The sequence below is a fragment of the Phyllostomus discolor genome, chromosome 9, assembly GCF_004126475.2.
Source record: "Phyllostomus discolor isolate MPI-MPIP mPhyDis1 chromosome 9, mPhyDis1.pri.v3, whole genome shotgun sequence".
Classification (NCBI taxonomy): domain Eukaryota; kingdom Metazoa; phylum Chordata; class Mammalia; order Chiroptera; family Phyllostomidae; genus Phyllostomus; species Phyllostomus discolor.
The window spans coordinates 102,142,714-102,170,221 of NC_040911.2; the positions used below are offsets into that span (position 1 = coordinate 102,142,714).

Sequence of the window (27,508 nt, forward strand, 5' to 3'; positions counted from 1 at the left end):
GTCGAGCCTACTGAGTCCATGTTGGTTGTTGGGCCCCATCGCTCCTGCCCCGAGCCCCACACAGCTGCACCGCATACTCACGCGTGCCCATCGCCCCGGGGCCCGGAGGGTAAACAGCGTGTGAACGGCGGGGGCCAGGCAGAGGGCTCTCAGCAGCCCGAGGGAACGCCAGTGTCCGGAGTTGAGGGAGAAAAACAACACACAGAGACGTACACAGGCCCAAGAAGCAGAACCAAATGCCTCCTTTTATTGCAAAGTCAAAACCCTTTTTATTTCGTCTATTTATACAGAATTCTCGCTGAGGACCGCTCTATGCAACAGCTGGAGGTACACCGGTCCGATCGTTAATAAATAGTCTTAAATAAGAACATAAGCAGGTTGGGGGGAAGCAAAAGCATCGTCCCAAACAGGCGACTGGTGGAGGGTCTAGAAGGAGCTTCCGATGGACATAAATAACTTCTTTGCTTTATAACAACTATTTACACATTTCAATGTACAAACGATGCTAACCAGAGGCTGTTCGGCATAACGGGGGAGCAAACTTGCACCAAGGGGGGATCGCACCCACAGGGAATCACAGGAAAATCCTCAGATCTGCCAACAGACAAAGCACAATGTAACCCAAACCGCAACTCTGCCCTGTGGGCCAGGCAGAGGGAGGCGGCAGCCCACGCTACTGGAGAAGAAAACACAAAAGGGAGTAACAAACGTTTCCCCAAAGTTTCCAGCGACCCACTGAGTCATGAAGGGACAACGGTTCCCACTACGGCAGGCTCCTGGGACCTGCTGGGGAACCCTGGCCTTTGTTCACAGGCAGCCCCCTGTGCTGCCAGCCCTGCGCTGGGGCTGGGGGCAGAGTGGGGTGCGCACAATTTAGGGGGCCCACTGGCCAAGGGGAGGAAGGCCCTTGCCAGGAGCCACGCCAGAAACGGCACCTTTAAAGCAGGACACTAGATTAGGACATCACTCTCAAACTGCTTCTAGGTCCTTCCGTCTGAGATTCACACCCAGCACACCCGACACCTAGCATCCTTCCCACGAGGCTTCAAGGAGCCCACTGCGTGCAGAACCCACAGTAGGGGTCCTCCAATGGAAAGAGGGGTCCTCGCAGGCGCAGTCCAAACCCAGACTTCAGAACACGGCCAGGAACAAACCACAGACGAGCCTCCTTAGGGCACGGAGGGCAGCCCTAGCGAGAGCTAGGTTTCCTTGGTGCTTCTTTAAACAGGGCCACATGGGCCAGTCAGTGGTCAGGGTCAAGTTGCAGGTTCTGGCTGAACGCTGCCCTTCACACTGACGTCCTGGCGTGGAGGGGTGCGGGAGAACCGCTTGCAAACATCTTCCGGGGCTTCAGTGTCTATTTTTAGTTTCTGCCACCCCACACCCCGCTGGATGACCAAACGGGTTTCCTTCAAGGCCAACACGCCCCTGCCTCTGAGCAGAAATTTGCCCTTTCCCTCCCCAGCCCCGTCTTGGGTCTGGGCGAGTCCACGTGCACCCCGGGTCTCTGGAAACCTCAGACGAAACCCAAGTGGGATAAAGAGGGGGGCCTCTCCCCACGCCCTCCGCCGGCCACGGCTTCTGTTTACGAAATCAGAGCAAACCAAGAAATGGCAATCAATTGTTTAGGAAAATATATCTGTAACATCCTAACCATTTTCATTCATTCGTTTTATTGGGACATTTATTACAGGAGCTTCCGCGTCGCGCTTCCTTCGGCACCGACGCCCGCGGGCCCACCCCCTCGCCACGCCCCCTTCCGCCGCTGCGGCGCGGCCTGGCCAATGGGCGCCCTCAGTCACCCGGGGGGCGGGGCGGCTCCCGGCCAGGCGTCTCCGCCCACGACCCTGCCCCCTGGCGGGCAGTTTCTCTTCCGGCATTTTTCTCCCTGTTGGGTTTGGCCTGCAGCAGCTGGAAGGACCTTGTCCACGGGGTGACGAGGAAACACCGATCAAAAGTCACTTGCGGCCCCAAGTCCCTGATGCTTCCGCTCCGTCCAAGTCAAGTCGGCGCGGCCGACGGGAGGGTGCGGCAAAGGGCGGCCGGTCTGCTGGCTCCTCGCCGCAGTGGGGCGGTGGGGCCGTGGGGCGGTGAGATGCGGGGCCCAGGAAAACGCGGCCCCACGGGGCCTCACATCCGGTGGGGCTAGTGGCAGCCGCAGGCCCGCACGACCATGTTGCGGTATTTCTTCAGGATGACGTTGGAGCTGTCGTCGAAGTAGAGCACCGAGATGGCGTTGAGCTGGGTCGGGGCGCAGCAGGGCTTGGGCACCGTGTCGGGGTTGATGAAGTGGACCTGGAAGACACACCGGGGTGTCGGCGGCGGCGAGACGCGGCCCCTCCCCGTGCCTCTCTGGCTTCCTTACGTCTACAGGGGGCGGGTACTGCAGCTTGGGTGAAGGACCTCGGCGACACTCACTGAGCGTGCGCAGAGCCGGTGCTGTCTCGGGGTGGGGGAGGGGTGGCACTGCCCTGGGCACTGCAGGGTGTCAACAGCACCCTGGGCCCCAGAGTCCAAAACACGCCACCCCAGCCCCACTCATGACGTCCAAAAGGGCGGCTAGAGGTCAAATATCCCTGAGGGACAAAACTGCCCTCCCGTGGGGAGCCACTGGGCTGGGCCAGGGTCAGCCTTCGGGCCCAGCCCTGCCCTGCTCCCGGGTTTTGTGAATAAAGCTTTATCGGCACCCGGCCACGCCCATTCTCACAGGTGCGTCTGGGTTCGAGGGCAGAGGGGAGCAGCGGCAACTTGCGACTCTCAAAGTCAAAATAGTTACTCTCTGGCCCTTTTCAGAAAGGGGTTGCTGCTCCTGCTCAAGAAAAACGTAATGCAAATCCCACAGGTAATTTTCAAAGTGCTCGCAGCCACAGTTAAACATGTGGGGAAGAAACAGGTGAGATTCGTTTAAATATCACACAGGCCAAGGCTCGGGAGCTGTGTGTGAACTGGCCACTGAGTTGGATGGCGCCGGCCTAGACCCCACTAGGCTACTCTGCCTCCTGAATGACAGCAATAGGAGGAACGGCAGGTGGGCAAACACCAGGGAGATGCCCATGAGGATGGGGCAGGTGCTGAGGCAGGAATGGAGAAAGGGGCTGGCCAACTACTTGGGTTTGCTGCTCTGTCTCACCCCGGGGCTCTACGAGCCTCATGGAGGATGACCAGGGCCCGGGGCCCACAAACTCTATGCCTCCAGGGGCCTTAGGGACGTTGCTGAGGAGTGAATGAGGCCGGGAGTGAGACGACAGGGAAGAGTGAGGACTGGGGCAAACTAAAGCTCTTTCTTCTTCGGCCACAGACCGACCCAGGCTGGCCGAAGCAACCAAAGCCCATGCGATCAGACAGGCTGGGGGATGCGGCTGTTTGGTTTCCAGGGGAAAGGCCTGGGTTTCCAAAACACACCACGTGCGCCCAGTGGGAGCGCTCAGCTCACCGGCCTCGGCCTGGGGCCTCTGACTCAGACCCGCACGCCTTCTGAACGTTTTGTCGCGGACAGTTTCACAGCCTAACATCGAAACCTCCCCCCAGCCTTTCCACCCGGAATAATTCTGAAGCAAACCCCGGATGTCGGCTCATTTTGCTTGTATTTTGCTGGGGATCCCTGGAAGATAAGGAGTCGCCCCCTTTGAAAATACGATCCTTGTTTTGGAATAATCGAGGGATCCAGTCTGACTCTGGGGGTCTCCGGTGGAACTCGGATTGAGTGGGTGGTCACAAGCCCACGAAGGCGGGGTCAGAGTGTAGAGGGCTGCCTGCCCTTGGCAGCCTGGGAGACACTCCCTTCACCTCCCGGGGTCCTCAGAGCGGGACCTGAGTGAGGGGGGGGGGACAGGGGAGTCGATCCAAGCCACAGAGCAGGCCGGGCAACTGTTCATTTCTGGTGCAGGGTCTTGCCACCCTAAATAAGCTTCGGAGTTTGCTGCTGGGGGACGGGGGGAGGGGCTGGAAGAGCAACGTGAGAGAGAGAGAGGGACCCTCCCTCCAAGGGTGGGGCCGGTCCAAATGCCAGGACCAGAGGGGCTCTTCCTGCGAGACAGGACCCAGGGGCAGGGATCGGGGGGAGGGAGGCTGATGACCACACAGAAGCAGCACAGAGCTCCGTGACACACTGGGCCATGGGACAGAGGGGTGGCCCTGGGCAGTGAGCTGCCTGTCCTCAGGAGCGTGCAAGCCAGCGAGGATCACCAGTGGTCAGGAAAGGCCCAGACAGTGTTCGTGGCGGGGAGCCAGGTAACCGGGAACCTTGAACCTCAGATTCGAAGCTGGAGGACGAAGCCCCGAGCTCAGACTGCCGTTATGGCCGGTGGGGCAGGAAGAGTCGCCCCTGCTGTGTGTCCTCGGTGCTGGGCGCCCTGCAAAGAGCTGTGATCTCATCGCCACACTGACCCCTCCCAGGACCCCATGAGGCCCCACCTGGAGCAGCCAGCCCGGGCTCCCCGGCCCTTCTCTTTAAAATCCTGGTACCCTCCTGGCACCTTCCGGCCCTCCCTCCCTCTCTGGTTTCCTCACCTGTTCACCGATCGTTTCCCCCCTTGGAAAACCAGGCCCAGAGGCCACATCAGTCCGTGCGGTCGCTGCACTGTCCCCTGCTGCCCAGGCCATCCCCACAGACGAGACCCTCCACAGGCAGTGAACACCCCTGCAGGACTGAACTGCAACATGCAAGGCCAGGAGGTGGACACAGGAGCCGTGGTGGGGTCAGGTGGGGGGCCAAGCCCTCAAGCCCCCCACCCAGGGGGGGAAACCAGGCACCATGGGGCAGGGACAGGCCTACCGACAGGGAGCAGACAGACTGACAGCCCAGCACGTGTCCCCCAGACAGGCAGGGCCGGGGCCACTGCTCCAGCAGGCGCAGGGACAGCTGCCCACCAAGCGGTGCTAATTTCTTTTAAAATTAGAAGAAATAGATAAACTCTAGGGACCTTGGGGTCAAAAATCAAACACATCTTTGTGTCAACACAGCAGTAAAAAATAACGGTCAACCCTTCTTTAACGGAGGAAGGGCCCTTGAGATCTCCCCCGGGCCCAGACAGAAGGAGCCGCGGAAGGGCGTGGCGGCCCCGCCCCCCGGCCCCCCCGCCCCCGCCCCCAGCGGCCGCTCTCACCAGGGTCTGCACGATGGCGTGGTTGGTGGCGTTCATGTAGGAGTTCAGGGGGAAGGCGCACTCCCCCTCGCAGTAGTAGGCCGCGTAGCCCTCGGGCGCGATGATCCAGTCCTGCGGGGGGCGGGGGGAGGGCAGCGCGTGGGGCTGTGGGGGCCGCGGATCCGTACCCTAGATGCCCCACCCTGGTTAGGACCCTGGACGCCGGAGTCCTAACTGACCTGGATGCAGGGGAAAGGCGACTCCCTGCACATCGGGGTGCAGCCCACAGCCTTGGGGGGGCCGGGGTGGTGGGGGGCAGGGGGGGGTGGGGGGACCACTGACCTGCCAGCCCAGGTCGCGGAAACTGACGTACAGCTCGTGCTTCTTGCAGGCCTGCCGCTGGTCGGCGCTGCTGTTCTCTGCTCCGCGGGGCGGGCGCGGAGAGGGGCAGGAACCACACGGGCGTTAGTCTCCTCGCAGCCCAACCCCCATAGCTGCGGGGCAGCTTTTCAGCCATAAAGGCCTTCAAATGCATTTTCCCTCCCCCCGCCCCCACAATGGTCCCTCAAGGGAGGTGCCAATGCCCCCTCCCGCCCGCACAGCCTCCTCCGCTCACAGAGCCCTCGGGACCCTTCTGAGGACACTGGTTTCTTTTGTACACAATGTGGTTCAGACGCTGACAGCTGCCCGGATTCCGCGAGGGCGGCAAAGCCATCCACCTCCCAGGCCGGCTGCCCAGAGGGGTTTGGACCCACCTCGCTGTGGGAGGCCAGCACCCCCCCCCCCCCCCCAGCACAACGCCCACAGAGGGTACCAACAGGGCCTGGGACAAAGCCCCCGTCACCACTACCACCGAGAGCGAACCGAGGGCACCAAGTCAGATCCCACCGACCTTCCAGAAAAACCCAGAGCTGAGGTCTCCGAGGCGTGAAAAGGATGCCCTGGGCCTTTCCAGAAGTGTGTGCGGTTTGCAGACTTTGGGGCTGGGGACTGAGCGTTTGTAAACGTGTCGATATTTCTCTCTCTGTCTCTCAGACCCCCCCCCCCCCGCCCCGACACACACACACTCAGCTACCCTGGGCCTCTGGGCCTTGGGTTTCCACGTGAGCCCAATATCGCAGCTTTGCTTTAAGACAGGGCTGGAGAGCCACGCTCAGGCCGCTGCCTGCCCCGCCTCTGCTCCCGGCAGACATCGCTAATCAATTGCCGCACGTTCTGCTCCCCGAGCCCTCCTACAGCTCTGGATCCTTCTTTACATGGTGCCAGCACCAGGCAGCTGGTGCTGCTGGTGCAGAAAGGGAAGGAAAGGGACGCTCAAGAAGTAGGCCCCAGCGCCGCTGCCCCTCCAGTCCTGCCCCTCCCGCCCCAAAGGCCGGGGCCAGCGGGCCAGGGGAGGCGAGGCTGCTGTTTCCTCCGCCCCCGGAGCCCCGGCCTGAGCAGCCAACAAGCTGTAACTGGTGCTGGGGCTCAGCCTGCGCCCCAAGGGTCCCCTGGTGAAAAGGGCCAATTACCAGGGAGCTGGGGCCAAACGTGGGCGGGGAAGGGGGGCAGCAAACCCAGTTTCTCCGCCCCAAACCACAGCCTGTGCGGAGCCCTGGACGGCCTGGGGGTGGGGGAGCCCGAGGGAAAGAGCTTCCGGGAGCGGGGGCAGCACGCCCCAGCTTGTCTCCCTCCAGCGCACAAAGGGCTGGCTGCCTCGAGGGCGGGGCCGACGTGTGTGGCCTGCAGCGGGACTCCCAGCTTTTCACGCAGGCAAAGCCCTTCACACGGGCATGTGCGTGCACGCGTGTGCAAGCACACGCAGGGTCTGCCTTACTGAGCCCGTGGCGGGGGGGGGGGGGGGGGGGGGCAGGCCTCCGTATTCCTTTCCTATTAAACTTCCAGGCAGGGTCTCGGTGAAGGTCAAACAGGGCCGGGAAGCAGAAATCCACAGGAAGGAGGCAGATGCCAGGCAAGGAAGAGCAGCTGCCCTGTGAGGTAGTGAGAGACCCGTCCTGGGGGTGATGTAAATGGAGACTGGCCAGGGGGTTGGTGAGGATGTGGTGGGAGAACTGGGTCTTGAATCCTAAGTCTTTGAGGAAGCCCTGACGGAACCCCAGGACCCGGAGTCCTTGCTGGGGTGGGATTCACCAGCACTTCCTGCCTGGCCGACAGGGAAAGACCCTCCCCGCCCTGCTCCCCACTGTTCTCGGAGCAGCGGAAGGAGCGAAGGATGGTCTGACCACCCACACCCCACACCATAGCTTGAAACTTGGCAAAGGCTTCCAAATTTGCTTTGGATGAAGTTCAAGCTCAAGATGTGGCTCTCAAGAAGACACTCCCATGTGCTCCTCTCACCATCCCGCCCCGCCCCTTGTCCCAGCAGCCGCCACGCCCTTCTCCTCGCCCCTCACAGGTGCCGCGCGACCTCCCACCACAGGTGTGCGCACCCACAGAGCCTGCAGTCTTGAGCCCTGCTGGGGAGCCGACCCAGCCTGGCCTCCTGGGCACCCGCCCGCCCCGAGCTCTGAGCTGGGATGTCTTCTCTGAGCCCCCAAACTGTGAGTTCCTAGTCACCACCCCCCAACTCTCAGGCCTGTCAGCAGTGTGGCCGTCAATGACGGCCACCTCCCGTGGTCCACCGTCCCCAGGGCACCACGGCTGGCTTTCACCGTTCAAGCCCAGCTCCCAAGAGCCTTGCACGGAGAAGGTGCCCAACTGAGTCAGGGTTCGGTTGGTTTCAATGTGTGGGGGGGTCCGCAGACCCCTTTGAGAAAGGGATGACGCACCTGCCAGAGAAGAACCCCTGCAGGGCCCTGCGCACCAACCCTGAACCCCCACACCCACTGAGCTCCACCCACCCGGGCCCCTGGGGGCCAGGGACTCCCGGCAACCTCCCCACCCACAGCGACTAACTTCCCTCTCCCTCGAAGAGGAAAATGAGCAGGAAGTTCAAAATCAGCTAGGTGAGGCAAGGGAAGCTGCGGACAACCTAAGGCAGATTCGGGGGGTGCGGCTGCTTTGCATAATCTAGATATGCCCACGGCCCCCTTCTGTGCTCCCTGGGACCCACCCCAGGCCTGGGAGCCAGGAGAGCGGGTAAGCTCTACGGTGACCTCCCAGCGCTGGGACACGGGGACTCCGGCTGGGGAAAAACACGTATGTAACAAGTATCCCAATTTGCCAGGAGTCTCCAATGTTTTTCCCTTTAAGAAATAAAGTTAAAGACACAGCACAGGCCCCCACTTTTCCTGCTCCCCACGGGGCTGGCGGCAGCAGCCTGCCTCCATGGGGGCTGGCGTGGTGTCTTCCCACCCCTTCGCCCGATCCCCGCCACTCATCTGCAGCCACTGGTGCATCAGTTTGGAAGCACCGGTGGGCGCCCTGTCACGCTCCCGTTTTGGTGCTTGCATTTCTGAGTGAATGTATGACATGTGCACGGTTCAGAGGGTGCACTCTGGGCAGCAGTGGGGGTCTGTGGGTTTTGCCTCCTGCTGCATTGTTCCAGAGCCATCTGCGGAGCGCGTGACTTTGGGTCACTCCTCGCTGGGCTCCCCCCCCACCCCCGGGTCCCTGGAGTCAGTGGTTGGACCCTCCCGCCCCGGGCATACCTGCCACGTTGGCCATGCGCAGGGCCTCCTGGTTCTTGGGCGTCTTGGAGCGGCTCTGGCCGCGCTGCCTGCCCCCCGTGGAGCGGGTGCTGCGGAGGTGGACCTCGGTGGCCTTGAAGAAGGCCACCATGAAGGGCTGCTTGTTCTGGGGCCCGTGCCGCCCGATCAGGCCCGCCAGCTTGGGGTTGATGCTCTGCCCTAGACCGGAAGCAGCCAGATGCGTAGGAGACGTGGTTAGCGGGGGTCTGGTGTGCGCCTCACACCTCATTGTCCATCCACCCAGCCCCGGCTCTGTGCCCGGTTGTGCTAGGAGCTCAGGACACAGTGGGGGACCCCACAGAGAAAACTCCCTGGCCCGGGGGCAGGCTGGCAGGAAACCACCAGGGTCCCATGGTGAAAATTGGAAGCAGGGGAGGGCGGGGAGCTGGGCTGGGGTCTGCAGAGGGTCTCGGGCTGGAGGAAGTCCCACTCACATCTCCACGGGCAAAGCGAGTCACGTGACCCACCTAACATCTAGAGGTGGGGCCGTCCTAGGCCGGGCCAGGGAGGGCGGGAATGGCCCCAGGCTGCCCTCGCATCTACCACCCTCTGCACGAAGGGGCCCCTTGAGCCGAGAACTGGGTAACCGAGGAGGGGTGTCACGTGGCTATTTGGGGAGAGGCCATTCCAGGCAGGGCACGTTGGGAAGGCGAAGGCTCGGAGCTGGGAGCCTGGGGGGCGGGGGCGTGTTCCACAAGACTGGCCCCTGGTTGGAGCAGAGACTGGGGGTGGGAGGGTAGCAGGGGGAGGTCATTGACTGGGTTGAACAGTGTCTCCTCCAGAGCCTCGGGGTGTGACCTCATTTGGAAAGAGCATCTATGCAGATGAAGTCGGTCAAGACTAGTTCACACTGGATTAGGAAGGGCCCTAAGCCAATGACTGGTGTGCTTAGAGGAAGGCCATGTGAAGGCAGGCAGACACACACACACACACACACACACACACGAGAGATGGCCAAGGAACGCTAAAGAACTCCAGGAGCCACCAGGAGCTGAGAGAGGCAAGGCAGGACGCTTCCCCGGAGCCTTGGAAGGAGCAGTCCGGGGACACCTTGACATTGGACTTCCAGCCGGTGAGGGACTGGAGCTCTGTGGTTCTAAGCCCCCCAGTGTGTGGTGTTTTGTTACTGCGGCCGCAGGGTACTCATACATCCCCATGCGGTGGCAACCACGGGCGTGCGGGGCCTGAGGAGTGGGGAGCCGGAGCTATTGGCCAAAGGCCACCTCAGGCTGCCCCGGAAGCTGCGCTGTGGGGTCCAGAACCAAAGCCGGAGGGCGACCAGGGCCAGGTGTCCTGGACGGGGGCAGATGGGGAGCCAGAGGGGGTCAGATCTTCCATAATTTGTTTGTAACGCCGTCTTCAGAACGCATTTTTAATGTCTCGTTTTGAAAGAATTACGGAGTCACAGAAGTTGTAAAAACAAAAAAAGGCTTTAGGGAGGTCCCGTGTACCTTTCCCTCGGTGTCACCCGAGGGTCCTACCACTGGAGTCCAACGCCCCCACCTGGAAAACGACCAGTCTCGGGTCTGTTTTGAGAGGAGAATGGAGGGAACTAGCCGAGGAATCGGATGTAAGAGGTGAGAAAGGGAGGTGTCATACCTGACTTCCGAGCTCGGGGCCTGGGCACCTGGAAGACGGGTGGGGCCCTTTACTGAGGAGGGGAAACCGAGGCAGGGGTGGTGGGGAGCACAGAACAAGCCGGGAGGGGAGGGTGGGTGGCGGCGGGGCACTGCAGCTGGGTTTGGCTCGGTAGCCAGGGGAGACCGACTTGGGGTCAGGCCCCGCTCTGGCCCGGTACCAGCCTTCCCGGGCTCACATCCTGTCTCCGCCGGCGGTGATAAGGTTCCGGAGAAAGGGGAAGCCAGAGACAGGACAAAGAAAGCCTGTCCTCGGAGAGACACGAGAGCCCGCGCAAGGACGCATCACCCCTGGACCAGGTGCGGCTGCCCAGCCACCGCGGACGGGGCGCCCCCTCCCCGGGCGGCTGGGGTCCGAGGCGGCGGAGTCGGTGCCCCAGGATCCCTGGGCCCGTGCACATCTGGAACCAACTTCACCCGGAGCCCCCCGGACGGGTGGAAGCCAGGGAACCTGGCCTCCCAAGGACCGGGCCAGCTCCAGGGGTCCGCTTTGGTTTTTTTAACAAGCAGCGTTTCAAAGACCAAACTCCCCGTCCACCACTGTTTCCCCCTAAATTAACCCCTTTCACGCTCGCCCTCCTGCATTCTTGAGCGGGGTTTCCCCGAGTTCACCGGCTATAATTGGAGCGGTTCTGCAAAGAGAGCCATTAAAGCTGAGCCCCTAGGATCTGCGCTCCCCCCTGGAAGGCTTTTAAGGGCAAAATAAAAATGCTTCGTCTGCGAACGCTGCTTTGGATGCAGCAACCCTACCCTTGCAGCGGTGGCCGGGGGTGGGGGCGGGCCGGCAGCGGTCAGGATGGCCAGGGCCGGGGGCCCACGGCCTTGGCGGGGAAGTGGGCAACAGGGCAGAACGAGGAGGGTCTCCAGGCCTCTGCACCCACCCCCGCCGCCTACCAGCCCGTGCAGGGCAGACAGGTGAGGGTGCGCGCTGGGCACAGAGACAGGCATGGGGAGTTCGGGCTCTCCGGGGGCCGCAGGGGTGTTGTAGGGTGTGCAGCAGCATTTCTGGGTGGTCCCAGAAATGTATCCAAGTGTCCCCTGGGGGGCACAACGTTCCAGGGGGAGAGCCACGGCTTTCCTGTACCCTCCCCAAGGTAAGCCGGGCCACAGGGCCGCGCACAGGTGCGTCGCTGTGGCCAGGTCTCTCCCGGCAAAGCCTGATGTCATTAACTCGGGATAACTCAGTCCGGGGGCACGGCTGCCCGGGCGCCTGAAGGGATCTCAGTGCAAGTATCCCGGGCACTGTGTCGGGCCAGCACTGCCCTGCGCCCTGTGGGTCGGTGGCCCTGGGAACCCGCAGGCCCAGGCTCTTGGGGGCCCACAGAAGGACGGGCCCCCCAGGTCCTCCCCAGAGGGAGAGGCCAAACATGATACAGTGTGATTTACAAGTGGGAGGAAAGACATTTGAAGCCCCTACGAACATATGTGGGTTCGTTCGTGCATAAAGTTCACTTTTATTGTAAAATCCCCCCAAAAAGGGTCGGGAAGGATTATCCTGGGGGAGAGGACATGTGGGCTGGCTGGGAGAGGAATTCCTTTTCATTTTACGATATTACATATCAAGGTTTTACTTTGCACGTGCAAATGTTCATTTGGATTGTTTGGATTTAATGTCCAGGGCAGCCCTGACCGGTGTGGCTCAGTGGGTTGGGTGTCACCTTGCAAAGCCAAAGGTTGCTGGTTCGGTTCCCAGTCAGGGCACGTGCCTGGGTTGCGGGTTCGGTCCCTGCCATCGGGGCGCGTATGAGAGGCAACCAGTCAATGTTTCTCTCTTACGTTAATGTTTCTCTCCCTCTTTTTCTCCTTCCCTTCCCCTCTCTCTAAAAATAAATAATAAAATATTTGAAAATAAATGTCCAGGGCAAGTCACACTCAGTAAGGAGCCAGGACAAATGTCTTAGGCAGATAGACTGAGGGGACTGAATTAATTGGAAAAAAAACCCGAAAACAAAAAAATATGCATGCTATTTTAACAAAGGTCTGTGTCTTTAGCAAAGCTGAAAAAGATTTATATTACAGCCCAAGGGTTAATAGACTTTTTTTTTTTAAACCTGAAGATTTTTCCAAGAATAGGGTTGTCAGGTTTCCCAAATAAAAATACAGGACACCCAGTTAAATTTGAATTTCAGATAAAAGAATAATGTTTGCAATATGTGAGATGTACTTTTATTAAGCAATTACCTGTGGTTCAGCTGAAATTCAAGTTTAACAGGGCATCCCACCGGTAAGCGAGGATGGAGAGGTTTACCAGGTGGACGGTTCCAGCCGATGCTCTGCAGGCAGCAGCCCGGAGTGGGGGACGGGGGTTGGGGTCCCTGGATCCCCTGGTTTCTTCTTCAGAGCCCGGGGCCTGCCTCTCTCTGCTGTGTTTTGCTTCTTTTGCATTTTGCCTTTTTAAATTTTTACTTTTTAAATGAACACACAGTGAAGTCAACTTTGTACACAGATTTATCATTTTTTTAACCCGTGTGGATTCATACAATCCCCTCTTCCACCAGAGCACAGTGCAGCCCCAGCACCCCTGAAAGGACCCCCTTCTTCTGCCTTTTCTCTCAGTGCGTCCAGCCCAGGGTCACCCCCTGCTCCCCAGGGGACCGGTGGCAGTGTCTGGGGACATTTTTGTTGTCACAACCTGGGGACGGTGCTCCCGGCATCCAGGGGGTGGAGACTAGGGGATTTCACACACAGGACAGTCACCACCACAGAGAGAGCTCCGGTCCGAGACGTCAGCCGAGGGGCACAGCCTCTGCTCGCCACGCCACCCCCCTCCGCCAGCCTGTCCGGCAACTGCTGACCCGGCCTCATCCCTCTAGCTCTGCACCTTCCCGGTGTTTCGTGCACAGGCATCCCAGGCTTGTGCTTCGGCTTATTTTAGTCTGCAAGCCTTTGAGGTTCACCTGCGGGGTCCCGGGTCTCAGCCGTGCATCCCTGTCGTTCACAGGCTGTTGATCTGTCCGCCCCCCACCTGGTAAAGGACCTCAGAGAGGAGCCAGCTTCCAGGAATACCATGAGAAACGCCCAGGACAGGGTTTTGTGCGGCCCGTAGTTTCATTTCTGCGACCAAAGCAGAGAGAAGCCCATCGTGGGGCCGATCCCCCACTGCACGCTCGGGTGTCCGCCTGCCCCAGAGCCAGCACTCCTGCTCCCTCCCTGCAGGGCCCAGGCAGCCGCTCCAGAGCTGAGCGGGCAGGGCCCGCCCCAGGAGCTTACAGCGAGGCAGCGGCCGCCGGGGCAGGCCCACCGCCGCGCGCAGAGCCCTTGTCCCTGGTCCTCCACCCAAGGAGGCGGCCGCTCGGACCCTTCCCAGCCTCACCTGCAGCTCCTTCCGGGATGGCTGCGGCAGGCACGAGGAGAGAACATCCTCCCTCCACCCTCAAGGACGCGGACACCGTCAGCAAGGCCGTGATGAGCCTCAGGCCACAACGCCAGCGCTCGCCGCGTGCAGGCCCAAGAGGAGAAGTCCGCACTGTGCCGACCCTCTAACCCGGCGGGGGGGGGGGGGGGCCGTCTGCAAACTGTAGCCCCCGCCCCCAGCAAACCCAGCCCACCAGCTGTTTCTGCAAACGGTCTTATGGGAGCCCCGCCACGTGCGGTCCCCCACACGGCCTGCCTGCTCTCACACGTGGCCGCAGACGGCGGGGCTGCTGCAGACAGTGCGGGACCCGCGACGCCCAAACACTCACTCGCTGGCTCTGGACCCGGAAAGTGTGCCGGCCGCTGCTCTCACCAACCCCAGTGCTTCCGGGCTCGTGCAGAAAACCACGCGTCTCCCCAGGAGACAACACATCCCCGTCTACTCCTTGACGCGGAAAGTATTCCCGACGGAGCTGGCTCTCTCTCCGTGACGGGTTCTCAGCCAAGACAAGAAACAACCATTTCGGAGCATCTGCTCTGAGCCCAGCTCCGCGCCGAACCCGTTCCGCGGGCACGACTCCTCCGCCCGCACTTACAGCGCAGGAAGGTGAGGTCTCAGGCATGAAGCCACCCACCGGGGACCCACCGCCAGGGAGGGCAGAGACGGAGTCACACCGCGGCCTGGCTGACGCAAGCCTGAGCACTCCGCCACTGAGCCACGGCCGACCCCGGTGGATGCCCAGGCAAACTCGGTCAGGGGAGTCTGCCGGGCATGGCTGTGGGCCGCCACGGGTGCCTGCGAGGGCAGGAAGGGCTCCCTGAAGCACAGGGAGGAAGGCCTTCCACGAGGCGACCCAGATGGGTGGTGGTGTGGGTGCAGGACTCTGGGAAGGAACTGATGGCAGGGACTGGTGACAGGAGTAGAATCAGCAGGCCCAGCCCAGAGAGCACTAGCCCGGGGGCAGCACGGAGCACAAGGGGGGGGGCTCTCAGGAAAGGGGGGGCACAACCCGCCCACGGGCAGGGTGGCGCCTTGGTTCCCTTGTGGCATCTTTGTTTTCCAGGCCCAAGGACATTGGCTGCCCCCAGGAGGCCCACAGCGCAAGAATGTTCCCTGTTAATTGTGCAAAACATTAATTCCAGCCACTTGTCTCGATGGACCGAGGCCCAAGTGACAAGCGGGGCCACAGTTAACACTGGTGACATCTGCTTGGCCCCGTCCCGTCCCGTCGTCCCCGCCACGACGCCCGCCCCAGCTCCGGGAGGGCCCGCCCCAGCCTCTGGGGCGTCGGGCCTCCTCGCCTCCCTCCCACTGCAGCTTCTGCACAAACAGGATGTGAAGCAATCGCCAGGGCGCAGGCACCTCGGGGGCAGCTGCTCGGGGGGCAGGATGCTCGCCAGCCTCGGCTGTGCCGGGCTTCGCCTCCGCGGCTGCCGTGGGCGAGCGGCTCACCCCCCGGGCCGTCCCCAGCTATTGCTGGGGCTTGACATGGCCCCTCAGCAGCAGAGGCACTCGGTTCCTTGAGGGCCCTGCGGTCCCATCTGGTGCCACCTGGGGTGATGAAGAAGAGGGACCTGGGCCCTCGCACACGAGGAGAGAAGCAGAAGATCGTTGCACGCAGACACCCGGAATGCGTCCAACTCCAGGGGGCAGAGACGGGCCGGTGGGGAGGCGTGGGGCCCTCCTGGGGTCGGGGCGCAGGGCATGGCAGGCAGCGGCGGGAGGTCCGCTGCAGGAAGTGTGAGACGGAGAAACGAGGCCACCAGATGGTATTCTGGGATCCAAGAGGTGGGGCTGATCCAACGCTGCCCTCCTGGGCCTCCCGGTTGTTTCTGCTGTGGTCAAGGGGGCGGCGGGGCGGGGTGGGGAGACCCCGTGAACTCGGCCAAGACGCCAAGTCCTCACGTCGGGCACAAATGGCCAGATGCTTCCGCGTCCGTGAGGAAGAAAGAGTCCCCAGCCCGGGGCAGCGTGGGGAATGCTGAGCGTGTGGACCTGGAGGGCTGCCGGGAGCCCTCCTGGCTCGTCCTCACCTCACAGGCTCGCCCTGACCTCCGGCACGTGGTCCCCCCACCCTCGGCCTCTTCCTGCGAGAATCAGAACGACCGGACAGCAAAGCCTCCTGCTGTCTGGGCCGTGGCCCGGGGCCGGTGGCTGGCCCTGGCTCACTGCAGGTACCAGCCAGTGTTGGCTGCGTGGATAAATGTGCTTCCTCGGCTGGCGAGGACGCTGCTGACCACGGGAAGCCGGTCCTACCAGCCAGGGCTGGGGCGGGGGGAGGCCAGCATCCCTGCCCGGCCTGGGGTGCGGGGCCCAGGGCCAGCTGGTCCTTCAGGCACGGTGCCCAGGCCCACGGCTCTTGTAGGGGCTCGTGAAAATGTTTGAGTGTCTCTTAAAATCAGAAGACAAAATATGAACTGTTTAGGGTCAGAGAAAATGTTTTCATTTTTAATCCAGCCAGGATTATATTTGTTTTTATATCAACTCGGTCATAAACTATAACTTCCAGTATTTCTTTTATGGAAAGGGGAGCCGGTGAGTGTCAGGCGCGGCCCCGGCCACCTCCGCATCGCGGCTGCTTTGGTTGGTCCTGCCGGACGTCCGCTGGCTCCTGGCTCCTTTTCCGAACTCCGTCCTTCCCCGGCAAGCGGATGCGGCAAGAGCAGCCAGGCAGGGGCCGGGGTGCCCTAGGGTCCCGCCCAGCCATGCACCCTAGGGCTCATCACACCTGGCCTGGTCCCTGGTGACCACATTCCTCGGAAGGCTTTCTAGCAAAGAGCGAGTCAGAATCCACGGTGACACGTAGGGGTCCCTACAGCTGAGGGACTTCAGTCTAGTTGCTTGGCCTTCTCACTTCGGTTTCTCGCCTGTAAGAGGTGTCAATGACAACGGTGCTCCCTGGGCAGGGTCACTGGGAGAATGTGACATAGCAACAACCACAGGACAATATCTAACACCCAGGAGCACAGAGGGGCTGCTGGGCCCAGGACCCAGCATTCTGCATGAATTCACTCTTGTCTTCTTCCCAACCGTTACGATGAAGCCCGTGGAGCAGATGACGGGACCAGGCGCCTCGAGGCTGGACCAGCAGCCCAGGCTCCCACGGGGCTGCCTGCAGGGGCACCGGTGTCCGTCCCACTTCCTGTCCCGTGCAGGAGCCCGGCCCGGGGCCTGGCCTGCAGTGGGAGCTCGGCTCTCCGCAGCAGCGCCCGGACAGCCCTCTCCTCGGGGGCACGCTGCCCACTCCAGCGGGGCCCTCGTGTGCCAGGACCCCCGCTCGGGGGTGCGAGTGCAGCCCGTGTGCTCGGACCAGGAGGGGCTGCCTTTCCCCCTCGCTTCTGTGCAAAGGGACAGACGAGCAGATGCCAGCCCTCCCTCCGGCCGCGTCCTGTCCTGGAGAGGAGATGACACTCCCAGTTGGCTCCCGATGAGCCACAGGTGCCCGGGAGTTTACAGGCTCCACGCCCCCCCACCCCGGCGCCCCCCCGGAGCCGAGGCCCAGCTGTGCCGCTGCAGGGGGGACGGGACTGACAGGAGGACCGCAGCCACAGGAAGCGGCAGCAGGCGCGCGCTGCCTGGGTGGTCTCCGGCGACATTTGGAGAGCAGGTGGGCAGGCGGCTCACCTCGCGCCGACACAGGGCTTCTGAGAAGAGGTTTGCGCCCCCTTAGGGTGGAAGGGAGCCCGCCTGCATCGCTGTCCCCGACAGCCCCTGCGTGGGTAGGAAATGGAGGCCCCGCCAGGTGACAGGGCTGCCTGGTGGCTGCAAGATGCCAGCTAGGTCTGGACAAGGATTAGCTGCTCTACCCCCGACTCGGTGGCCCGTCTCCTCCCCTCCTTGTTGGGGACAGGAACTGGGCACCCAGAGACGTGGTTTCTCCAGGCGCTGCCCGAGGCAGCGGTGCCCATGGCGTCCCTGTGCATGCCGGTGGGTGGTCCCAGGGCCGGGTCCGGGCTGTCGCTGCCGGCAGCCCAGGCTGGCACACATGTGGTGGGCACCAGACTGCCCAGCACATAAACTCTGGAACCCACAGGCTCTGCAGCGGGCCCTGCGGAGCTTTGGCCAGTACAGACATCTAACAGGGGAAGGCGGAGACCCAGAACCGGAAGGAAGCCCATCAGCCCGTCTTATTAGTGAGAGCACCCCAGAACCCAGGGCACAACTTCAGCTGAGTGTCATCACGGACCCAGGCTCCAAGTCACTTGAGGAGCTTGTGGAAAAGGCAGATTCCCAGGCCCACCCTCAGGGACGCGGCATCAACTGGCCTGGGGTGGAGCCCAGGAATCTGTATATTCACCATGCCGCCCCCGGAATCCTGGTGGGTGCCGTGCTGCACGAACTCCACGGAAGGGAGAGGAAGAATTTCACAGCTGCGAGCCTGTGGTCCTGGAGACGCTGGGCTCACTTGCTTCTTATCTTATTCCCCAGAGGTCCCAACACTCACATGCCTCGCTGGTCAGACTGGCCAGCTGGAAAACTTTGCCCTCTCCCTGACCCCGGCAGCCGCACCAAACAGCATGCCCAGCACCTGGACGGGTGAGTCCCAGGGAGGGGCGCTGGGCCGGGGGACAGCGCCCAACCCTTGCCCCAGCTCTAGGCAGCGTGTTGCGAACACCCGGCGACACTCCCCTTGGCCCCTGATAGGAAGGGAACCGGGCAGAGCCCAGGCGGGGTAAAGGGAAAGGTCATACAACTCAGTGACATGGTCTAAATCCACTTGGCAAGACCCAGCATTAACCCCAATAAAAAGAAACACGACAAACAGGGAAACTATTTGCAGCTCAAGTTGCAAAGGGCCACCTGACTCCAGAGTATAAAGAAGACAAAGACCAGCACCTCGTGACAGAGAGGAGCAAAGCGAACCCGCGAGATCCCGCCCGTCATCGGCTGGATTAGCAAGCGTGGTGGTGGAGGAGAACCCGTGCTGGCAGGGACGGGAAGCAGGGGCCCTGGGGGGGTGCTGCTGGGGTGCCGACGGAACGACCCCGACGCAGGGCGAACTGACAGGATCTATCAAACCCACAAACGGATGCCACTTGCAGGCATCCGTCCTGGAGCCGCACTCCCTGGGGGGGCCACACCATGTGCACTGAGGTTTTCCACCGCGGCCCTGCCTGTACGAGCGAGCAAAAGACCAGAGAACAGCCAGCCAGTCACCCCTCCCAGGGGGCTGGGTAAGTCACTCTCGGTAGCAATGGCAACTATAATAATAATAATAATAATAACTGCTCTCATCCAGGGCGAGGACCGGGAGTCCAGTCCTGTTCCCAGCCCTGCATAATTAAAAGCCCCGCCCAGGGACCAGCAGCCTCTCCATCGCCTGGGGGCTGGTTGGACATGCAGACTCCCAGGCTCCGCCCAGACCTGCTGAATCAGAATCTGCATTTGAACAAGATGCCCGGTGCAGGGGGGTGGTTCCCTGCATGTTAAGACACTGCATGTTAAGACACTGTTTTTAAACCCTTCCTACACTAATTCCTTTAATCTCGGAGCAACGGAACAACCCAAGGGCCCAGGCCCTCACTGCCTGCCTGCTGGGGTAAGTCCCACGGCGAGTGAGAGGCAGAGACACGCCCCACACACGTGCAAACACACACCAGCCTCTAGCGAGCGGGGAAGCTCTCGAATCGCTGAAAAGGACTAACCTTCAAGGTTAAGTTGCCAGATGAAAAAAAAAAAAAAGCAAGGTGAAGACACTGTATACACTCTGCCACTGCTTGTAGGGGAAAGATGAAAAAGGAAAGCAGAATTTATAGGTAATTGCTGAAATACCCAGAGAGCGTCTCTGAAGAGATACCCAAACGTGTGAAATCAGCAGTTGCTTCTGGGAGGTGGAACTCAGCAGCTGGGGGAAGGCAGCCCGGGGGGCACTATTCACTGGGGCACACATCTGCAACCACTGAATTGGGAGCCAGGGGCATGTGTTAACCTACTTTGCAGTAAGTGTTTTTTTGTTTTTTTTTTCTTAAAACTGGTGCAGGAAGAAGCTACACACCCCACACCATCCCCACTTAATAAGAAATACACTTTGGGGAAGAAGAAATCGGCACAGCCGGGCCCACCCCAGCTCCCCACTCACCCTCCCGTCTGCCCTTCTTGGAGGAGACGGATGTGTGGAGGGGAGTGAATGGTGCTGGGGGCGGGGGGAGGCGAACAGCGAATTCTCCAAGTATCTGTGACTCGACCACGTGTACAGTTTCTTGGAAGGGGCGTAATGCCCTGCACCAGCCAGTGCAGTGGTCCTTAACCAGGGGCGATTGTGAAACGTCGGGAGACGTGTTTGGATGTCACAACTGGGAGCGGCTATGGGCTCTGGGTGGGTAGAGACCAGGGATGCTGTGAAGCACCCTGCAGTGCATAGGACAGCCCAGGAAGTCCTGTGCCCTGAGGTGCCGGAGGCGCGTCAGTGTGTCGCAAGCTGTCGTGTGATCACCAGGGGCTCTCGTTCAAGTGCAGGTTCTAATGCCGCAGCCCTGGGGTGCGCGAGAGTCGGCACGCCGAACCCTGCTGGGGTGGGACCACACAGAGCAAAGAGGCCTGACCCCACACAGCAGGGGCCTACCCTGTAATCATCACATGGGGGCGGGGAGGGGGGCGGCTAGTGGCTGCTTTCTGTCGGGACCAAAAGGCTGGACAGTGAGGACTGGCTGGGGAGGGCCAGGGGCAGCGGAGCATGGTGGAGACCCTGCATGGGTCCAGGATCCACAGGCTGCCCTGGAACCAGCAGGGGAGGTGGCTGGGGACTCACCATCCAAGGTCTCCACGGAGAGCTGCAGGCCCAGGTTGTGCCGGGGGTTGACCACCCAGTGGTTGCTGGTGGCCGTGATGTCGAACACCAGCCAGCCCTCCTCCGAGGCCCAGAGGGTGCGGCTGTCGAGCAGGAACAGGTCCGAGTCCCTACGAGAGAGGAGGAGGCGCAGGCGCTGGGTCAGCAGGTCACGGCTCAGTCACCCCGTGATCCAGCCAGATATTGATGGAGACGAGGACCATGCAGGGTGGGGAGGCAGGGGGAGGGCTGCTGGTCCCCAGAGCTGGGTGCATCAGACCAAGACCCAGGCATGGAGACCCCTCGGTAGCTGTGGTGGGAAAAGGGACCGCGGGAGAGGTGCAAAGGGATGCACACAGTGCACACGGGGCGGGTACGAGGCAAGGTCGCCATTGAAATCTGTGAGTGGGGTGCCAGGAAGGCAGGAATCAGGCAACCTCTGTGCTGCTGGGTGCCACAGGGACAGGACTTCCCACTTGCCGAATGACTCGCCGCTGGCCAGGTGACAACTGTCCCAAGCGGTCTACACACATTCTCTCATTCGTTTCTCTCAGCCCCAAGGTGCAGGGACATTATCATCTCTGTCCAGTATGAGGTCAAACCATGACTTGCCCCAGGAAACTGGGCTCCAGCACAGACTCCCTTCACTTCCAGGCTACGTCGCCTCTTCCGAGACCACCCGACGTTAGGCGGTGGACCCCCAGACTGGTGTCCCTGATGGGGGCAGCCCTGTAATTCTCTCTTCCTCACACGCTGCGGCGGCAAGATGGGTCGGACCCGACTGACCTTGTAGGGATGGAGGGTGGACAGACGGATGGACGACAGATGGACGAGTGGGCGGGTGGGTGGATTTTACACTCCTAGACAGAATTCTAGTGCATAGAGTGTCACGACATCTCTTTTGTGCTTTTAACTATAAGGATTCCAGGTTTCAGTATGTTGAAGTCTCTAGATCGTCAATGAAAACAGTGAGCCCCTGCACCGGGCCAGGCACTGGGGTTACAATGAGGGACGACACCCGACCAGCCCCTGCCGTGGGCCATCTCTGGCTCCTCACCTGGAGTGACCTAGCTTTCCCGGAGGTGAGGCTGAACGTTCCCTGCTCACCGATGAAGCCGTCGCACGTAACAACTTTCACTGAGTGCTCACCGCGTGCCAGGCCCCGTGTGCCTGAGTCCTCACAGCAACCACGTGAGGTGGATACGCTCCCCGGGCCATTGTGCAGACCTCCACGTGGGCTCACAAAGGCAGAGCCGCTCTCCCGGTTACAGCGCTAGGAAGTCGAGGCAGGACTGGAACCCGCCCAGGCCACCTGTAAGCCCGAGTTTGCGACCACCACACAGGAGGACAGGTCTTCTGGCCACGACCTTTGCTCGGGGGTAGTTGACGGCCACTCAGCCCTCGGCTGGAGCTGCGGGGCAGGTGCCCCTTTAGATGAGGCCCGTGTCTCCCACTGGCCCCGTCCCCCACTCTCCCTTCTGAAACGACGGCCAGCCATCCCCACTCACCTCCCCCGTGCGGCCTGGGGACCGCAGGGTGCGGGGTTGGCCGCATGACGAGTGCGCTGCGTGCCGGACACATCAGGCCTCGCCGGGCGCGTCAGCCAGCACTCGGCTCACGGGGAGCCGCCCAGACACTCGGCCCGTGGTGTCTGCCTGTGTCTCGAACCCCCGCTGGAAGTGCAGCAGGGAGGGGACAGGTCCCTTGGGGAAGCCGACACAGGGTGGAGAGCCGGGCTCGGAGATAGACAGCAGCTGGGGCCCGCGCGAGGGTGCGGGCGGGCGCATCGCGACGGCCGGAGGATGAACTCGAGCTGCACCTCCCCCTGCGCATCTCTCCCCCCAACGGTCTGGAGGCCCCCGGGGAGTCTACTTGGCCTAGTCAAGTCCATGCCCGGCCCTTGGCCACGGGAGGGCGGGACACTCCACAGTGACGGCAGCATCACCAAAGCCACAGGACAGGAACGGGGGGCGGGGTTATCCCTACCACAGGCTCCCCGAAATCCCCATCTTTAAGCGAGGCTCACCCACGTCCAGAACCCAATTCAGAAAACGCTGATGTACACGATGCACGATCTATGGAATGGGATATAATGACTGAAATAGGCCTTCCGATCCGAGACCGAGGAAACGTGGCCACAATAGAAGCTAGTGATTGCACCGTCTCGCAGCCAGCCCAGCCGAAGTCCTCTCTCTGACGCAGAGACAGGGTAGAAGCAAAGGAGCGTTTTCAGCCCTGGCTGGCGTAGCTCAGTGGATTGAGCGTGGGCTGCAAACCAAAGCATCACAGGTTGGATTCCCAGTCAGGGCACATGCCTGGGTTGCAGGCCATGGCCCCCAGCAACCACACGTGGATGTTTCTCTCTCTCTTTCTCCCCCCATTCCCTCTCTAAATATAAGTGAATAAAATCTTAAAAAAAAAGAAGTGTTTTCAGAGACACAAGGGGTTTTGAAGCCCCTAAGTTTGACTTGCATGTCCGAACTGAATAAAAACAAGGAGACGATCTCCCTAACCCATCCCCTGACCCCCTTCGCAGCAGCAGCCTCCCAGAGGCGGTGGCAGCGCCGGCCTGAGGGGTGGCCGCCCAGACTGGACACCGCACAGGAACGTCCTGCCGGCTTCGTCGCCGATCCGCCCCGATGACTTTCCTGGCCACAGAGGGCCCCCAAGGTTGTCAAGAAGCCGGTCAGTTGTCCTCAACAGCCCGATGAGAGGAGACACGGCACTCGGAACCAAAACAATCCCCCTCCTGAGTCAGGCTCCCGGGGCCCCTGTGCAAACACCCACACCACCTGGGTGGTGACTCTGCTGGGAAATTGTTCTTTGTAGGAAAATGTGACCAGCTCTCCGGACGGGCCCTTCTGGGCAGCGGAACAATAAATAGTGACTTACGGAACAGGACCAGGCCTTTGATGAGCGGAGGCCCTGCCAAGCGATACTCAGCGTTCTCTCGTTACAGGCCGTGACTCCGAGGGCCAGCTGTTTCGGGCTGGCGTTGACTCACCCGTGAGTCAACACGGACGCCCCGGCTCGCCTCCTCCGAGCTGCACAGTTTGCGCTTTGTTGCGGTCAGGCCTGGGAGGGCCAGGCCTCCCTTTGGAGGCACCAGGCCAGGGGAGCCTCGTTGCGGCGGGGAGAGTGAGGTGCCGACACCGGCTTTGCTTTCCCAGGGAAGGACCCGGCGAAAGGTGGGCCCACGTGGACGGGATCACGGAGAAACTGCCCAGCAGCCAAGTCCAGACAGACAGGTGGCGAAGTGGGATTTGCTAGCTGCCACCTGGAGCATCTTGTTGGAACACAGTATGTCTGAGATGCAGGGACTGAACAAGCCCTCTGTGACACGTGTATTTACCTTGAACGCACTGGCTGCCCCGACCCAGCCCGGGGGAGGGCCGAGGGGGGAAAGGCTCCGCCCGGCCCACTGCTCAAATCCTAGGGGCTTTCCTGGCCCCGGGTCCCTGGAACTCCCCAGCAGTGAGATCACCGCCCCCGTTTCACAGACGAGCAGAGCGAAGTGCGGAGGTGAGGCCGCTGGTCCATGTCCGTAGACCTTGTACGTGATCTCGACGCTCGAGCACTGAAGCCCCTCCCCTCCCCAGCTCCCCTCTCCCCAAGGGACGAGAGACACAGGGAGCTGTTGGGTCCTGCTGTGCACATTCTTGTCTCGATAGTGCATGAGGCCGAGAAAGTTCTAGAGGGGATGGGAAAATTCCAGGTGGAGGGAAATAGAGAAGGCAGGCAGGTCAAGCCAGCTGCCCCCTGCGCCTCAGTTTCCTCCTCTGTAAGGTGAGAATAATGCCACCTTCCCCAGCGACCGGCACGAGACAAGTGGGGACCAGCCGGGGCACAGACGGTCCGGGCTCCCTGGGGTCCTCTGCAGCCCCGACCAGTCACGTGGGGGTTGGCGCGAGTTCCCGCAGGGACTGCAGGAAGCTCTGGGGACGCGTCTGTCTCAGGCTGGGCGTTATGTGACTTCCAAAGGCCCCCGAGTCAACAGACTGTACATCCATTCAAAGGAGGGTCTTCGACCCCAACATTCGCCAGACAAGTGTATCCGCACGTCCACAGCCGTAGCTTTTCTGCAGCTCCGACCGCTAATGACCCCGGCCGTCGCCGGGCCGCACGCAGCCCTGCCATACACCGGCCCCGTCTGCGCCACCTCTGACGTCTGGGCGGGCCGTACCGCTTGCTGTGACCGGTTGAGCCCGTGGAAGGGGGCCCCGCCACGTCCAGGGCTGGAGTGGACGGGGCTCAGCCCTTCTCTCCGGGAAGCCAGCCGCCGGGTGAAGGGTCTGACCATGCCACTGCGGACCCGGACCGCAGGGAGGGGAAGGAGGGGCCACCTTGGGCGCTCCAGCCACCCCCCCCCCCACCGAGCGCCCCACTTCACTGGTGACGCAGCAGCCACCGCAGAGTAGGACTGCCCGGAGGGAGACTCAGCAGGTGCCCTTCTCCCTGCCTGGAACGTGGGTTCCCCCGAAGCCCTGCTCTCTGTGAGGCACCAGAGACCCCGAGGCCATGGCGCTGGGGGGTGCTCATCTTTAACCACTCGCCTGAGGACGGCGTGTGTCCGGGGCCTGCAGACTCCTCCTCCCAGGGACACCATGAGGCCCGGTGGGACCTCCCCCACAGGGAGCAGGAGGGCCACAGGTGTCACCGGGGCTGGCTTCCACCCCAAGTCTCAGCCCATCTTCCCCGGAAAGTGCTACCACGATGGAAAAAAGTGGGTATTTTAAAACCTCTGACGTGGGAAGGCGGAAAGTGGTTCTTCTCCCCCTCTGGCTCCTTAGAGACTATTTGGAGACCATGATCTCAGGGGCCCTACCCAGGGTCCGCTCCAGGGGCAGGAAGACCCCCAAGTGGGACGCAGGGTGGGCGTCACGCCCTGGACCCGGGCCTTGGAGACAGGACGGCTCTGCACACACACACACACACACACACACACACACGGCCCCAGGGAATCCAGCCCTGAGGCAGCAAAGCGGGGCTGAGAGGGACGTCTGAGTGTCGCTCCGGTCCTGGGGCCCTCCAGACGGGAGCCAGGGGACCCACGGGCTCCAGCTGGGCCAGCCAGTGCCCCTGCCTCTGCACCTGGGACAGCCTCTGTGCAGTCCCAAGGGCTACCCCCGCCTGGCCCCAGCAGAGGGAGGGACATGAACTCCAGACGCTGTGGTCGGCAGAGTAACAACCCCCGCCCCGAGACCCCGAGTCCTGACCCCGGAACCTGGGACCCTCGTGCTTTCCGTGGCACAGGGACTGGGTGGGTGTGACTGAGCTGAGGATTTCTGAGGGGGAAGACGGCCTGGGACCACCCAGACGGGCCCCAAGTCATCACGCGGGTCCTTATGCGTGGAAGAGGGAGACAGGAGGGTCAGAGACGGGGCCGTGAGGACAGAAGCAGGGGTCAGAGTGACAACCCTGCTGTGGGGGGTGGGGGGGCAGGAGCCCAGGACTGCAGGCAGCTCTGGAAAATGGAAAGGACGAGGGCACAGACACCCCCCCACACCCCCCCAGGGACCCCAGGAAGAATGCAGTCTGGGGACGCCCTGACATGGGTCTGAGAAGATCCGCCAGGACTTGTGGCCTCCAGGGTGGTCAGGCAGCCCACCTGGGCTGCCCGAAACCGCTAAGTGTCTGGTCGTGTGTCACAGCAGCAGGCGGGGACGAGTGGAGTCGGAGTCCCGAAATCCCCGGAGCGCCTCTCGTGTCTCGGGCGTTCTGCTAGAGTGGGGGCCACGGCCGCCGGAGACGGAGCCCCGGTCCAGTGGCTGTGGGTGTGCCTCAAAGCAAGGGTCACTGAGCCCTGACTCGGGGCCGGACGGAGAGGGATGGGTCCCCTGGGCCAGCGGACGGGGGAAAGAACTGGGTGTTGGGGGTGGGGGTGTTCAGGGAGAACACCCCTCAGGGGGGTCCCCTGAGGGAGGTCACCGGGATGAGCAGGGCTGAGGCAGCCAGGAGGGCAGGAAGGGCGTTCCGGTGTAGTGGGCGGGGCTGCCGGGGCGAGGGAGCCGGTGCACGGAGAATGCGGCGGGGGTGCTGGCTGGAGCCTGCAAGGCCTCTCTGGCCACGGGAAGGTTCTGGCCCTAAGAGAACTGGGGCCTGGGGAGAGCATTGGGCAGGGGTTAGAACCCTCCCCTCCCCCCACGGGGATTGGCCACCACTCAGGGCCACCCCTGCTCTGACCCCTCGCCCTCACCCTGTGGCTCTCTGCAAAACCGCGCGCCTGGACGTTTTCAAGCAGCGCGGCTGTGAGCCCGCCGCACGCTCGTCAGAAGGCAGAGAGCGGGGGGGACAGAGCTCGGGAGAAGCCAGAGCTTCCCAGGCTGCTACCATGATGTCACGGAGGAGGGCGGGCTGTGCTGCCGCCCCGGGTGAGTCAGGCTGGGGAGCCAGCACCGTGCACCTGGAGGCAGACCAGCCCGCGAACACCGGCCCTGCAGGGCAGCCGGCCAGCCAGGGAGGAGATCAAAGCGGCCCGGGAGGAAGTGGGTCCAGGCAGGGCCCCTCCTGAGCCCCAGGCTGGGGAGGGCCCAGCCCTGGCCCCAGCACCCCAGCTCGGGCTTCAGGGAGCGCCCTGCCCCTGCCTTTGTGCCCCAAAGCCAAACAGTCCCTGGCGTCCACCGGGCGGGAAGATGAAGTCAGGGAGGTCCAAAGCTTTTTTTAAACGCACTTGAAGACGGCATATCCAGGAAGACTAAAATTAAGTCGTCGGGGAGAAAGGTGGAAAAACACACAGACACATGGAATCCTCCTCCCACGGGCCGGCGGCCCACGGCTTCCCTGCCCCGTGACCCTCCGTCTACCCGTCTCCCTCCTGCCTCCCACCCCCGCGCCTGGGCATTCGCAGAAGGTCAAGTACACGCCTGTCCTGGCTCCGGGAAGCCCCTGCGGTCAAGGTCAGAGAGCGAGTGAGCAGCCATCAAGGTCCGGGCTTCAGTTTCCCCATCTGCACGGAAGGATTGGACGTTTATCGAGGTCTCGAAAACCGCCTCCCCGAGAAAGGACAAACAAGAGAAGAAACTGAGAGGGTGGAAAAT

At 62.0% G+C, this 27,508-nt stretch overlaps 1 protein-coding gene across 1 annotated transcript in view; it reads right to left on the reverse strand.

Annotated features, from left to right (window-relative positions):
• Positions 1 to 226: 226 nt before the first annotated feature.
• Positions 227 to 27,508, reverse strand: part of BMP7 (bone morphogenetic protein 7) — a 68,195-nt gene continuing 40,913 nt past the window's right edge. The window contains exons 3-7 of the mRNA XM_028524116.2: positions 20,454 to 20,602; positions 8,675 to 8,872; positions 5,427 to 5,503; positions 5,106 to 5,216; positions 227 to 2,295 (exon numbers count right to left, since the gene is read on the reverse strand). Of these exons, the coding sequence (XP_028379917.1) occupies positions 2,146 to 2,295; positions 5,106 to 5,216; positions 5,427 to 5,503; positions 8,675 to 8,872; positions 20,454 to 20,602 (685 nt within the window). The 3' untranslated portion in view covers positions 227 to 2,145. The remainder of the gene's footprint in view (positions 2,296 to 5,105; positions 5,217 to 5,426; positions 5,504 to 8,674; positions 8,873 to 20,453; positions 20,603 to 27,508) is intronic.